Below are 15,240 nucleotides of genomic sequence, written 5' to 3' on the forward strand. Positions count from 1 at the left end.
TATTTAAATAGGACACAACAGGAGAGAAAATCAGATCAGTTGTTTGTCTCTTTTTCGGACAATAGAATGGGCAGATCTGTAACTAAGGGCACCATAGCTAAGTGGATTAGAGACTGCATCTCATTTATTTATGCATTAGCTGGTAAGGATCTTCCCTTTCCAGTTAGGGCGCATTCTACCAGGGCTATGTCAACTTCAGTGGCCTTTCATGCTAGATTATCCATAGATGAGATATGTGCAGCGGCTACTTGGACTTCTCCACATACCTTTATTTCTCATTACAAACTGGACGTTGCCTCTAGAGGTCGAGCTTCCTTTGGTTCCACAGTTCTCAGGAGTGTTTTCCAGTGAGCCTCCCGGGATTTAGGTGCTAGGGACGCTGTCCCGTCAGTAATGAATGTAGGCGAGATAGGATCACATTACATCTTTTAGTTATGTACTTACCATAACGATAGATGTATGTGATCCATCTCGCCTACATTCTTACGTACCCGCCCTCCTTCCCCCTACCTGCTGGACTTGGAGGAAACCTGTATTCTGATTTCTCTGAGGATATTACTTTTTCTCTCTTCTTACTTATTTATCCTTGTGGTGTGGTGTATGTGGGAGAATCATGTTGGGGCAAACAAGATCTGGGGGTTTGGGCGTGATGCATCCTGGGATACAGGGTTAGTCAGCCAGTGAGAGACTTCGTGCTAGTTATAGTGGCCGAGTCGGAGCCGAACCCGTCAGTAATGAATGTAGGCGAGATGGATCACATACATCTATCGTTATGGTAAGTACATAACTAAAAGTTATGTACTCACCATAACGTTCAGTCTGAGTAGTTCTGCTTCATTTGTCCTCCACCGTCCCTCCCTCCTTCCCCCTGGCCTTACCATATGGACAGCATTTTAGCTGGTTTTAGGTGTGTAAGGTGTTTTTTGAGGTTGGGTTCTCAGTGTAAGTTGCAGCAAACTCGATCTGGGGGATGGAAGGTAATGGTGGTGTATTATGGGTTAGGGGAGGAGCTTGGAGCAGTTGCTAGTGAAATTGCCGGCTCTCATCCAATACGGATCCAGTACCCACAGGTTGAAGACAAATGTGAAGTAGAACTACTCAGATGAAACGTTATGGTGAGTACATAACTTCTTTTTTTCCCATCTCAGGTTTGACTCAACAGCTATTTGCATTTCTTCCCAAGTTGTGAACAAGTTTATGGTCAGTGCTAATCCTTCTGCTTCTGTCTAGAATAGGAAATCCTTTGACATGTTTGATACTAGAATGTTTTCCTCTACTACTCTAGCCTTCAGAATTTTGAACTATCAAGCTCATATACTGAAATACATGCTGATTTCTGGACAGTCTGAGGACTTTTTTGCCACTTTGCCTTCAGAAGGTAGGCCTTTTCTGAATCCTGTTCTTGCTAATAATTGACAAATTTCTAAACATTCTTTAAAGCGTTTGTGGAATTATGCTGACTCAGTGTTCAGGGTTGGTAGCTTCTACTATTGTTTTGAGATGTTTTACTTTTGTACGTAAAAAAAATCTCAGATTTGACATCCTCAGAAAAATTCTTATTAGTTCTCCTTTGCATAAGGAGGTTTTGTTGTGATCGTTCTGCTACAGAGGTTCACTAACAGTTTGATGAACGAGAGAAATTCTTTCAGGGGGTTACTAGTATTTTCAGCCTTTCTTTTCTAAATTTACAAAAACCTCTGGGACATTTATCAAAAAGCAAACCAATCAATCAGTCTCAACAAACTTCTAGTTAGCAGGGCTGTAAGAAAAATTGGCAAGAAGTATGAAATAAAAATCAAGGAAACTTCCCAAAAAAGGGACAGTCTTCCACTTCAGAATGATTATTACAGCCCCCCCCATCTCTCTGTGCCACATCCTTAAATCTGTCTCTGAGACTGTTTCTCAGTCTTCTGCCTTGGCATCAGATTGCGTCAGGCAGTGTGTTTTGAGGGCAGTTACAGATGGCAGTGGAAAACCTTCCTTGTTTTTTTTTTCGGTATTCTTTGTCATCTGTCAAACCAGGCAGACAGTTTCCCCTAATTTAAAGACACATTTTGTCCAGGGTGGTCATAGAGCTTGTACTTCTAGAACACATGGGAAGGGATTTTAATCAAGAATGTTCCTGGTGCCAAAGAAGGATGCTTCCTGGAGACCAGTTATTGACCTTTCCTTTTTTCAACTTGTTCATAAAAGTGTCAAAGCTCAAAATGTTGACTTTACAAAGTCTTTTACCTCTCATTACTCATTTTAATTTTTTTGGTAACACTGTACTTGAAAGATGCTTATCATGTTTCCATTGCCACAGAATTCACAGGGTTTCCTCAGATTGTCTTTGTCTAGGTCACATTATCAGTTCTCTGCATTACCCTTTGGGTTATCTACAACATTAAGAATTTTGACCAAGTGACTAGTTCTAGTGATAGCTCATTACAGACTGCATGGCATTTATATATTTTCCTATTTAGACTACCTGGTTATCTTTGCATTCTTTTTCTAGGTGTCAGGAGTACCTTACTTGGGTTACAAATCTCCTTTTAAACCTGGGTTTTCAGATAAAGCCTCAAAAATCCTCCTCAATTCCTTCTAAAACAATATTTTTTGAGATGCTTTCTAGATTATTCCTATCAAAAGGCATTCCTTACGTGGTCTTGTATTTGGAAATGTTCCTGAGTTTTTCCAGTAAGTCTTGGACATCAGCGTGAGAGTATCTCAGGATTCTAGGGCTCATGACATTTTTGATTCTCATGATTTTCTTGCCAGGTTGCATATGAGGAAAATCCAAAGGTTATTAAAGCCTGTTTGGATCCAACATTCCCTCCCACTGGATTTTCAGATCCTCGTATTGAAATGTGTAAAGACAGAGAGAGCTTCTTTGGTGGGGAGAACAGATTTCTATAAATCCAGGTCTCCCATTGTCACTTTCTACCCCCTGCTCAATCTGTAAATAAAAATAAATAAATAAAAAAATAAAAGCTTTGATTATGGAGCTGTATCGATGGAGATAGAAGTGCAGGGTCTGTGGAACAAAACAGGGTCAAAGCACATAAATGGGAAAGGGAGGTTAGCTGTGATTCATGCTATAGAATCTCTTCATCATGTATGGTCCTCGGAGCCTTTGCGAGCGATTGCAAACACCACCACAGTGATATAGTGATTAAACAGGGTAGTATCAAGCCTTATCCTCTGTGCAAGCTGGCTGTGGTAGCTTGGAAAATTCTAATTCAGCATGGTCTTACTGTCCAAGTTTTGTACATTCCATTGGATCAAAATGGAGTGACAGACCAGATGATCAGGGCAAGCACAGACCCTCATAAATGGAAGTTGAGTAAGGGGGTCTCAGATCTTGGACCTGATGCATTTGCGAGGAACACCTCAAATAGATTTGCCTCTTTTTCAAAATAGACAACTAAACAAATTCTGCTCCAGGACTCCATGCAGGCAGGCCTGGAAAATTGATGCTTTTTTATTCTCCTGGATGGGGAATGAGTCAGAATGTATTTTTACCATTTCAATAGATACCTAGGGTGATTCTGAAAATTCATATAGCCCCTCCAAAAATTATTGTCATGTCTCTGTTTTGGCCCAGGCAACTGTTTTTTTTTTTTCCTTATTGAACTAGTCAAGGGCAGTTACCATGAACTTACTCACAAATAGCATCTACTCACACAAGACATGGGTAGTATGTTACAACCCATTTGAAACAACTAAAACTGACTGCCTGGATGATTCAATTTTGATTCCTTTTAGGCATCTTGTTTTGGAAGATCTCTAGCAAGTATTGAAGGAGGCAAGAAAGCCTGCTACTTGGAAATCTTGCATTACTAAATGGAAAATATTTAATCTGAAGTTGTTAATCATCTTCCAATTCATCAATGATGGGTTCGGTTCCGAGCCCTCGGAACCAAGTTGGCCTTATACCAAGGTTACATGCACCAAAAACTCTTGAGCTAAGCTGCTACCCACAATGCCCTTTACTCAGTTACCTCAGATCTCATTTGCCGCACAGCCATATAGCAGCGTTTCACAGAGCTCTCCAGCTAAGTGATATAGTTTGTTCTTTGATATCTCTATATTCTCAACTCTACCCACAGGTATCCCTTTCGTACCTTTGTTGGTATTTTGAACTTTCTACCCTTGTGCTATCTTATTACCATTGTTGGTATTTCCTCTCTTTACTTCATTTCCTCCACTTTCCTCACTCTTTTCCTTTTTTGTGAGTGTGTGTACTGTTATGTCTGAGAAGAAGGGAACTACGGGGTTTAAACACTGCTCTTCTTGCAGTGGTAAACTTCCGAATAGCGACCTTCATGAAGAGTTTGTGTACTGTTTGGGGGTTCCGCATTTGTTGTCGAAACCCGTGTGATATTTGTGCTAGCTTCAGTCAGCAGACGCTGAATGAACGTCAGAATAAATTGATTTTGAAGGGCCTGCTTGCATCGCCTTTTTCAGAGGCTATTTCTACAACGGAGGCCTCATCCCCTCCTTCTGTGGACAAGAAACGTCAGAAACGTCCTCACTCAGACTCCTCTTCACCGGCCGGTGACAGAGGTAAAAGCCATAAGCACAAGGCCCAAAAGTCTTCCTCAGAGCTCTGTACTGCCTCCTCAGTTCCGACTGCATCAGTTCTGAGTTCGGCTCCAGCGAAGCTTACCAAGGTCGCCTCGTCGGCACCTACCCCGGCACCATCTACTACCTCGGTTCTGATCAGTTTGTCTGTCTCGGCACCGACGTCGCCCACCTCTGCTCTGATGTCGGTCCCGACAACTTCGGAACCATTTTTGTCATCCACCCCTGTTGTGACTTCGGCTCCGAGCTTCTTCTCTGCTCCAACCATACCATTGTTGCCAGTTTCTAAATTGGAATCATCTGTGCCATTCTGTGATGCACCAAGGACCCGATACTCGTCATCTGTGGACCCGTTTGCTGGACAAGCCTGCAGCCCCTTTTTGGACCGGCCTGATTCCCCCTCGGCGGCATCAGTAAGATCCACCTGGAGCCTTTCAGAATTAGATGTGGTGCGCTTTTTGATCAGCTGCTGACCGCCAGGGGAATTTCAAATTTGCTTAGACTCTGTCCCCCACTCCAGGCTTTGGGTCTATTACTCCAGCGACCCCTACATATACTCTCTTCCCTTGGATCCCTCGGTTCCAAGGCTGATATATCAGATGTTTTCTAGAGGACCCCCTTCCTCAGCACCGACAGTGTCTGAGGCCCCGAGGCCCCTTTGGGTGTCTGTTCCATTGGAACCCACTCTCCCTCACTCTTATGCTTGGGGTGTGGAACCTTCGATTCCAGTATCGGTTCCTACTGTTGTCGGTCCCGACTTTGGATCCAAGGATGACTACCACTCTGAATTTGCTTGAGGCTCTGTCCCCAGGAGCGGACCGTGTGGAGCGGGGTGTGACCCCGGTTCCGATTTTGTCTTTGGTTCCAGGCTCCCACTCCTCTTCAGGCGGGCCTGCTTTCCAGGTGATGGAGAGGGTGCTTGCTTCTAGAAATCCTCCTACGTCTGTTATCCCCCAGTTCCTTCTGAGCGGCAGCTGTCAAAGGCCACCCCCCCCCCCCAGGACTCTGAGAGCACAAGGCCCAAGAAACCCCTGTCCAGGGTATTTCCCTTTCTGAGTCTTCTTCGGATGCTCTCTCCAAAGAACCCCCTCGGAAACGGGTATGTAAGAGGAAACACACAGACTCCCCAGAGGAGTCCCTCACAGAAGATGCAGACTACGATGATGGGGAAGGATCCCCACGGTCATCCCCTGACTATGTCTCCTTTGGAGACATCATGGAAATCTTGAAACAGAGGCGTGACTGGAAACCCTCCAATCCTTCCTCGGAGGAATCCGTATTCCTGCAGGCTTTTCGCTCTTGGCCCTCTACTTCTTGGGTGCCCCCCCCCCCCGGCGATGAGTTGGTTAAGCTCATCATGCAGCGGGCATGGAAGAACCCGGACTCCGTTGAGGCCATCCCCAGGAGATCAGACAAGGTACTCTCCCCTCCAGAGGATCAACCCCATTGGTCTAGAGGTTTGCCAGTAGATGCTATGGTGGTGGCAGCGACAGCCACAAAAAAGGACCTTGCGGAAGAGAGTCCTGCTGTTCACCCACCCAACAGAGAGTCCCGGGCGGTTGACAGGTTAGGGAAGTGAGTTTTTGCGTCGGCGACCTTTGCAGTTAGGTCTCTGAACGTTTTGGCACATTTTGCAAGGCTTCAAAGAGATCTTATCTCCAAACTCTCCGGAACCCTTGCGGGCCAAGTATCGGATGGAGCACGAGATAAAGTTACTTCCCAGCTTGCCACCCTTGAGTCAATATCCAATTTTTCCATGAGGTTGCTGTCACATGCAACTGAAGGAGCAGCTAGAGCTGCGGGTACAGGCGTAGTCATGAGACGTCACACCTGGATGCACATTTGTGACCTCGCGGACTCCAAGTCTTCCTTTTTAAATGCCCCTATCAAACCATCAGCTCTGTTCGGTGCTAAGATCAAGGATACATTAGCCATGTGTAAGCAAGATAGGAAGACCTTGTCTGCCATTGGCCTATGCATTTCCAAACCTCAGCATTCCTTCTCCAGGAATCAGAGGAGCAGGAAGATGTGGCACAAGAAGTCTCAAGGCCCTTTCCGTGACGCACATGTTAAGGACTCCTCCAGAGGCAGAGGGGGTTCCATTAATGGAAGATGCCCCTTTTGGGGCAGAGGTGGTCCCCAGAACCAGGATCCTGAGATTCCTTCTCGGGTAGACCGTATCAGTGCTCCTGAAGTGCTGCCTGATTGCTTTCCACTGGAAGCAGTCGGGGCGTGTTTTTCTCTCCACCAAGCTGCCTGGCTCTTTATTACAAACAATCAGTGGATGCAGAGCATCATTAACAAAGGCTACCATATCCCCCTAATATCTTATCCAAGACCTCCAAAATCCCTTCCCGATGTTCCACCCAGTCAGAGGGAGGAGGCAGCTTCCAAAATATGAAAGCTATGTCAAAAACGAGCCATCTAACAGGTCCCCCCAGATCAATGCGGAACAGGGTTCTCCTCAAGATTCTTTTTGGTGCCAAAGAAAACAGGAGACTGGAGGGCCATTCTGGATCTCAGCCAACTAAACATATTGGTAGTTCAGACCAAATTCCGCATGGTCGGGTTTCAAACCATCCTTCCCTTTCTGCGGGAGGTTGTGTGGATGTGCTCATTAGATCTCCAGGAATGCATATTACCATATCAAAATGGACAAGTGCTCCAGGAGCCTCCTTCACTTCCAGTTGGGAGCCAATCACTACCAATTCAGAGCCCTACCTTTCGGTCTCTCGACGGCCCCCAGAGTGTTTACGAAATGCCTTGCAGTGGTAACAGCTCATCTGAGACTTCAGGGATTCCAGGTGTTTCCGTACCTAGACGATTGGCTCCTCTCCGCCCCCACCAAGCGTTTACTGGTCAGGGCCCTCCACTACACCCTGGTTCTAGCGGAGTCACTGGGCATCATCATACATTGGGGGAAATCCAACCTTCAGCCCTCACAACAAATGGAATTCATAGAGGCAATATTCAAAACCCAGTCAAGCCTGATCTCACTTCCTCTTCACAGGCTTCAGAGATTAAGGGCACAAGTTCAAGTGATACTCTGTCGAAGAAAGGTGTCTGCAAGGGAAGTTCTCCAAGCCTTGGGGTCTGTGGCTGCAGCCATCCCTATTGTTCCCGTAGCCAGACTGCCACGTGAGATTACTACAATGGCTTCTTCAGGCCCAGTGGATACCCAATCTTCACCCCCTGAACTCACAGATTCTCATCACCAACACTTGCGAACAAGATCTCCTCTGGTGGATGAGTACAGATGAAAATCTTTGGTGTCACCCCTTCCAGGCTCCCCAGCCCAATGCCACCGTGACCACGGATGCTTCCCTGATGGGGTGGGGGGGCCACTTCCAGGGAAAGTCAGTCCAAGGCATGGGGTCCGATGTAGAGGTCAACTTGCATATCAAGGTCCTGGAGTTAAGAGCAGTGCTATTGTCGTTACAAGCTTTTCATCCGCTCCTTCTGTCCAGAACGATTGTTGTCGAGTCGGACAACATGTCCGTGGTCTGGTACATGAACAAACAGGGAGGGACCAAATCCTACCCCCTATGTCGCGAAGCCATGAGAATCTGGCAGTGGGCGATAGCTTCCAACCGCTTTCTGATCAAAACGCATATCCCAGGGAGCTCCAACGTGATTGCGGACAGGCTAAGCAGATGCATTCTCCATCCTCACGAGTGGTCTCTCAACCAGAGTGTGGCGGCGGAAATTTTCAGCCGTTGGGGCCAGCCATCCTGCGACCTTTTCAGCTCCCCCTCAAACACAAAATGCAGCAGCTACTTTGCCCGCTTTCCCTTTCTTGGGGAGTCACTGAGAGACGATTTGATTCATGATTGGCCCACGGGTCTCCTTTATGCCTACCCTCTGATTCCCCTTGTTCTAAGGAAAGCTATTCGGTTGAGAAGCAACGTGATCCTCATTGCCCCATTCTGGCCTCGTAAAGTGTGGTTTCCCTTCCTTCAACCTCATCTGTTACAACCTCCTTGGATCCTAGACACTCATCAGGACCTCATATCACACCCACAAGGGCTGACTCCCCCGAATCTGTCCACTGTCAAGCTGACAGCTTGGTTTCTCCACTTCCGTTAGTTGCCAGGCAGGAAACCCTCTCTTCACCCGTACATGATATCTTGGCCTCTCATAAACCATCCACCAGGAAACTTTACAGGAACAAATGGAAAAGATTCTCTATTCGGTCACATAATCGGAAGCTAGACCCATTCTCAGCCCCCGTAGCCACTATTCTTCATTACCCAGCTGAACTGTTCGACAGTTGGGCCTTAGCTTCCACCATTCAAGTCCATCTTGAAACTGTTTCCAATTTCCATAACGGGTCAGATGGAGTCCCGCTTATTTCCTCTCGTCTTTGCAAGACTTTCCTCAAGGGTATTTTCTACAGCAGGCCTCCCATCAGGCAGCCGGTGGAGGCATGGAATCTGTCCTGGGTTTTGCAGTCTCTTTCTTTGCCCCCTTTTGTGCCAGCTGCGACATGTGATCTAAAATTCCTGTCAAGGAAATCCTTATTTTTGGTGGCTATAACCTCAGCCAGATGAATTTCTGAATTACAAGCATTATGTATCAAGACCCCTTATCTGATCTTCCATAAGGACAGAGTATCACTTCGTACTAACCCATCCTTTCTCCCCAAAGTGGTTTCTGACTTTTCGATTAACCAGTCCATTGAGCTCCCTGTGTTCTTCCCAAATTACTCTAACAAGGGAGAGTACTGCCTACATTCATTGGATGTTCATACACAATTATGTTTCTATCTGGATAGAACTAAATCCTTTCGCAAGTCGGACCAGCTTTTCATCTCTTTTGCGGGTCCTAGAATGGGAGGTGCAGTATCTTAAGTTACTTTATCTAGATGGCTCAGGGATTGCATTGCCTTCACATATTCACTTACAGAGGGATCTACGACTGGCCAAATCAAAGCTCACTCAACTAGAGCTGTTGCTGCATCTGTTGCCTCCCACTCTAGGGCCTCTATGGATGACATTTGTGCAGCTGCCATTTAGGCTAAGCCCCACACCTTTATCAAACATTACAAACTGGATCTGATCTCCAGGGGAAGAGCAGCCTTTGGTTCAATGGTTCTCAGGAATGTTCTTCCATAAGGGCCACCCAGGTTCTCCAAGTAGCTGGGGACTCGGTCCCATCAGTGATGAATAGGAAAAAGATTAACAACTTCAGATACAGAAGTTGTGTCTTACAGTAACGTTCCATCTGAGTTGTTGATCTTCTTCCAGTCATCACACCCACCCACCGACCCCCTCCAAGGGTTCCTAGCGGATCTTCTTGGTCTTTGTGGTGTCTTAGGGTTTCTGCACAGAGATGGTCTCTGACTTATTTCTTCTTCTATATGTTGCACGCAAACTCGATCTGAGGTAACTGAGTATAGGGCATTGTGGGTAGCAGCTTAGCTCGAGAGTTTTTGGTGCACGCAAGCTTGGTATAAGGCCAACTCAGTTGCGGTGGCTCGGAACCGAACCCATCAGTGATGACTGGAGGAAGATCAACAACTCAGATGGAACGTTATGTTAAGACATAACTTTTTTTTAGTTGGTGGCATGCTAACAACTTACTAGTATACAAACAACCAGGGCCCATTCAGGTATTCTTTGTCACTGATTCTTTAATATTTGTGTGAGTTACTCTCCTGTGGCCTTTCCCGTTCCCCTTTAAAGGTTCATGTGTTGGCCATTTCACTAGTTCTGCCCATGGATCCTCCCCTTTCTTCTTACTCTGTGGTCAAGCAATTTTTGAAAGCAGGTTTTGCACGTTAAACCACCAAGGAAACTGGTGGCACCTACTTGTGATCTTAACTTTGTTTTGGAAAGGTCAACTCTGTATCACTTTGAGCTACCATATTAGGCTGATTTTGGTTCATGATGTGGAGGACTTTGTTACTTATTGCTCTGACATCTGCAAGATGAGTATGCAGGTTGCAAGCTCTCATGGTGGGGGGGGCCATATTTAGTTTCCATAGAGATAAGGTTACCTTAAGAACAAATCCCTCATTCATGCCAAAAGTTATTTCAGTTTACTTTGAATCAAACCATCAGTCTCCCTGTTTTCTACCCTATAACAAAAAATCTGGGAGAGAGGATTCTTCATACTCTTGACATGCACAGGCAACTTTGGTATCATCTTGACAGAACTAAGTCCTTTAGGAAACCCAAAAAGCCATTTGTTTTCTATGATGGGATAAAGAAAGGGCAAACTGGTTCAAAACAGACTTCTTCCAGATGGTTGTCCTTTGCTATTGCTTTTTGTTATTCCCACTATGGCAAACTATTTCTAGACTAGGTCAACGCAAACTCTATTAGAGCCTTGTCTTTTTTTAATGGCACATTGGAAACGGGTGGCTCTAGAAGCAATCTAGAGGTAGCTACTTAGTCCACAGTACATACTTGTAAAAGGCACTGCACACTGGATTCCTTCTTTCCTTTGCTAGGACCATTCTCCAAGGGTCCTGGATCAATAAAGCTTCATCCTTCCCATGGTTGGGTAAGCTATGGTAATCTACTATCATAGTTAAGGACAGCAGGTGCTTTCCTTTTGTGTGGCAAGAAAGTCCTGAAGATTTTTTGCACCCATGCCGCTGTTTTTCCCCTTTGGAACTCAAGTGACAGCACCCTGGGCAATTGGTTTAGGGGAGGCAAAGACTATGGAAGACTAGCCGGCTTTTATATCCTTCACAGAATATAACACATATAACTAAGGCTACTGCAGTAGTAATTTCATCAAAGATCTACTGTTATGGTAAGTGCAAGTTAAATAACTGTACTTTTGGTCTTAAAACTAAATGTGTAACCTGAGCCTTTAGCATCATGCCACATGTGCTGCATTTCTTAGAAAACTGCTTATGGTAGGTGTTAATTCAGCTGAAACACTTTCCAGTTTGCAGGCTTTTTATTGACATTCCTAATTCTTTGTAAGAAACACAAGGCTTTTGCCAAGGGTGGTATCTGAATTCACTTTGAGTTAATCAGTACAACATCCAGTGTGTATTTTTCTGAGCATGCCAGATTGTTGCACACTTAATAAACTTGGACATAAGGCATGTCTGAAAGTGCTATATTCTTCATGTAGACTGTGCTTATTAAGCAATATACAAGACAGGTGATATTTTAAATTATCATCCAGTCTTTCTGTAGCACTAATGTATCAACAGAAATTCAAATTTCATTTGAAAAATAAATTGACTTTGACTGTGTTTTGTTTACCAGGGATCGAGAAGAAAGACTGGCAGCCCTTACTGCCGCACAACAGGAAGCCATGGAAGAATTGCAAAAGAAGATCCAGTTAAAGGTAAAGGAGACAGAGAGAAATGCTCATTGTTGGGTACTCTTATTAGTCAAGACAAGAAAGTATCAGTGCTCATCACTCTCACTGCTACAGTAACCTTTTCGTTATATGGTTTGTATCCTGTCTAGGGTACAACAATTGACTGACTTCAGAAAGTTCTGGGTCCCTGCAACTCCTAGACTATATGGCTGCTTACTGACCAGTCCCTTGAAGGGAAATCAGCAGTCGTAGTGTAGAAGTCTTCAGTACTTGCTTACTGCCTCAAGAAGAAGCAGGAAGTAGCTGTGAGGCTTCACAGGAGCAGCAGTCAGCCTTCAAGCTTCATTCCTAGCAACCCTTCCACACAGAACTTGTTACCCTTTTTAAGAAAATACTGTTATGTTTATTTGTTGACTGAAAGCAGTATTCCTCATTAAGAAACCCTGTATATTTTTCTCAGTATTCTAAGTTTCCTGTCAAGGACCACCGTTTTTGATGTAAGGCTTATTTTTTGTGGTAAATGTGTACCGATTATGTAAACTTTTAAAGTATTTATAAGAATTTAAGGATCAAGAGGTGTTTTGAACATGCAGAAAGCATTTTATTTTACTGTGTGTGTATGCTTTGTGACAACTTACCTGTTATTTTTCTGCCAGGGTGCCCTGAGGATAAATGCTTTATTTCTGACAGAAATTTCTGTGCTTATACTTTTACAGAAAAGGGACTGTGTAGGGAAGTGTAAGTTTGTGTGTTTGTGTTCTGCTTGTGAAGAACTATCTCACAACTTGCCATCTGACCACCTTGTTTTAGCAGCTGTTACTAGCTTTTGAGACCTTCCTCTGTTTCAGCATGGATACTTACTCTCTTCCTGATGGTTCTTCTCCACATACCTAAAAAGAAGAAACAACACAACAAGATCTCTTGCCACCACTGCTGGCTAAGACAGTGCTTCAGCCATTAGTGAGTGAACCTGTAATGGCCAACTGTCGTTTCTCTGACCACTCACTTGCTTCTTCTGGTGTACTCCTTTCAGCACCATGTACTGGAAGTTCAACTATGTCCTCTTTGACTGTTCCATTGTCTAATATGGGCATGGGAAAACTCATCCTTGGGTCTGGAAGACACACTGGGAGTGCTTCTCCTGGTAGCTGGGGAAAGAGACCTCTTAATGGGACTGAAGTCACATCATCTAGTCTGTCTTCCTTCAGAGTGTTACCTGCAAAGAGAAAACAAAAGATGTTCTGTAGTCCTATCTCGCCTTCATTCTTACATATGGGTTCGGAGCTAATCCTCTGCTCCGACTCAGCCAATTACAAAGCTCAAATTCTCTTAGTTGGCTCGTGGCAAGGTTGGTATCCCATAGTGCACTAGTAAGAATCCCCAGATCTCGTTTGCCACGTCTACGAGTTCAGAAGTGCTTCTTGCTTGGCCGTGGCTAAATTTCATATTTTTCATTACTATTATAGTTCTGATTGATATTTCTGCTTATAAGATAGCTTAGTTTACATAGTTGTAGTAATAGTTTCATAGGTAGTGATAGTAGTGTGTTTTTCCTATTTTTTTTTTTTTTGTAGTTATTGCTGAGAGCTTGTTCGCCATTCTAGACCCGTTTTTGTTCTCTGAGTGGTATCCTTTCTGTGTGCTAGTTTTTGACATAGTTTCTTATTAGCGTAGGTCCCCGTTTGTGTTAGGACCTTGTTTTTTTCTAGTTTTTCAATAGAATAGTATATTGTGTGCAGTGTCATTTACTATTATTGGCTAGTTTTTTTGCCTGCTGTTTAAAATTTACGATTTGTGGTATTTTTCTGACTTAGATTCTTTCCTGTTTCCTAGTAGCTAGATCCATTTAAGTTAGAGGACATAGTCCTCTATTTAACTTTTCTGGTGTTTTTTCCACAACAGGGCTAGGCCCGTTTAAGTTGGAGGACCTAGTCCTCTGTTGTTTGCTCACCTGTGTGTGAGTTATATTAGCGGGGCTAGGCATGTTTAAGTTAGAGGACCTAGTCCTTGGTTGTGTGTTTCATGTGTTGTTTTCTTACAGGACGAGGCCTGTTTAAGTTAGAGGAACTTGTCCTCTCTTCTGTCTTATAGAAGTTCTGTTTGTACTAAGCATGTCGAAGGAGTCCAAAGATCATAAACCTTCGGGTTTTAAAAAGTGCCTTAAGTGCTCCCAAAAAATGTCAATTACTGATGGGGCATAGCAATTGTGTTTACTGCCTCGGAGCCATCCATCTCCAGGAAACTTGTTCTTTGTCACACCTTCAGCACCAGAGTTCTCCAGGAAAGGAAGAACAAATTAATACTGAAAGGTCTCTTTAAGCCTTCCTTCGAGGAGGATTTAGCCAGCTCTTCATCATCCTCCAAGTCTCCCTCATCAAAGAAAGAGCAGGTCAAGTTGGCAAAGAGACTTTCTCCTGCACCGACTATTTTGTCTGGACCTCCTCAGAAAACATTAAAATTGGATAAGCCTTCTACCTCTTCAACTCCACTGTCCTCAGAGCCAGTCAAGATTATCGATGTTGACACTGCAGTGTCGGCCCCAAGTCTTTCGGAGCCGACTACTGAGAAATTGCATCGGAGCTGGTCTGGAGAGGTATTGCCAGTCTCCCCAACTTTGCGATCTCCCATATTACAGAGATCTAGGTCACCTACCCTGTCATCCAGATCCTCCAAGAGCCTTTTGGAAGAGGATGTAGAGAGAGAGTAGTGCTTAGACTTTTGAAGTCGTCTGCTTTACCAAAATTGTTGCTGGCTCTGACCCATTTGGTTCCGGAGCCGTCTAAGACCATTCTCCCTGTTGCTGTTCCTCCTCCGAGCCGTGTTGGTCCTTCGGAGCCAGAGATTTTGGTGCCACTTGTTGTGGAACCCTTGGTTCCAGCACCCCTTGTGGCTGTCTTGGAGCCGAGTTCCACTCCGACACCTTCGGTGCCGTCCTTGGTGTCTAGGAGCCGAAGCTCACCATTCGGCCCCCACAGGGGCGCTTGACCCCGAACCTCCTTGGTGCCAAGCCTACCTCTTCGTGCATCGGCTAGGATGAGCTTGGACCCTACATCCATCGCGGAGCTGATCGCTTTGGGGCCAAGGGCTACCTCCGTTTCCTTGGAACTGGGGATGTCCTTGGAGCCGGAGAGATCTGCATTCGAGATGATGAGGAACGTGCTGTCTTGGTCGTCAATTCTGCACAAGGGTACCGATACTCTTTCCCCTCAAGCACTGACCTCTGTCTCAGCACCATCTCTCTCTCGACAGCAGAGACCCACAGCCTCAGGAGCCCCCGTTGGGTGGCCCCCAGTCATCCAAGACCTCCCCAGAATACCCTTCTAAGGAGCCCTCTCGGAAGAGAACATGCAAGAGGAAGCATGTAGACTCCCCGGATGAGTCCATCAC

At 45.0% G+C, this 15,240-nt stretch overlaps 1 protein-coding gene across 1 annotated transcript in view; it reads left to right on the top strand.

Annotated features, from left to right (window-relative positions):
* SCAPER (S-phase cyclin A associated protein in the ER) overlaps positions 1-15,240 on the top strand; it is a gene marked incomplete in the record, with an annotated part of 4,815,867 nt that overhangs the window by 2,112,515 nt on the left and 2,688,112 nt on the right. Inside the window, 1 exon segment of the mRNA XM_044077465.1 lies at positions 11,796-11,877. Coding sequence (XP_043933400.1) covers positions 11,796-11,877 — 82 coding nt within the window.

The sequence above is a fragment of the Protopterus annectens genome, chromosome 7.part0, assembly GCF_019279795.1.
Source record: "Protopterus annectens isolate FY-2018-M chromosome 7.part0, PAN1.0, whole genome shotgun sequence".
In the NCBI taxonomy this organism is placed as follows: Eukaryota; Metazoa; Chordata; order Ceratodontiformes; family Protopteridae; genus Protopterus; species Protopterus annectens.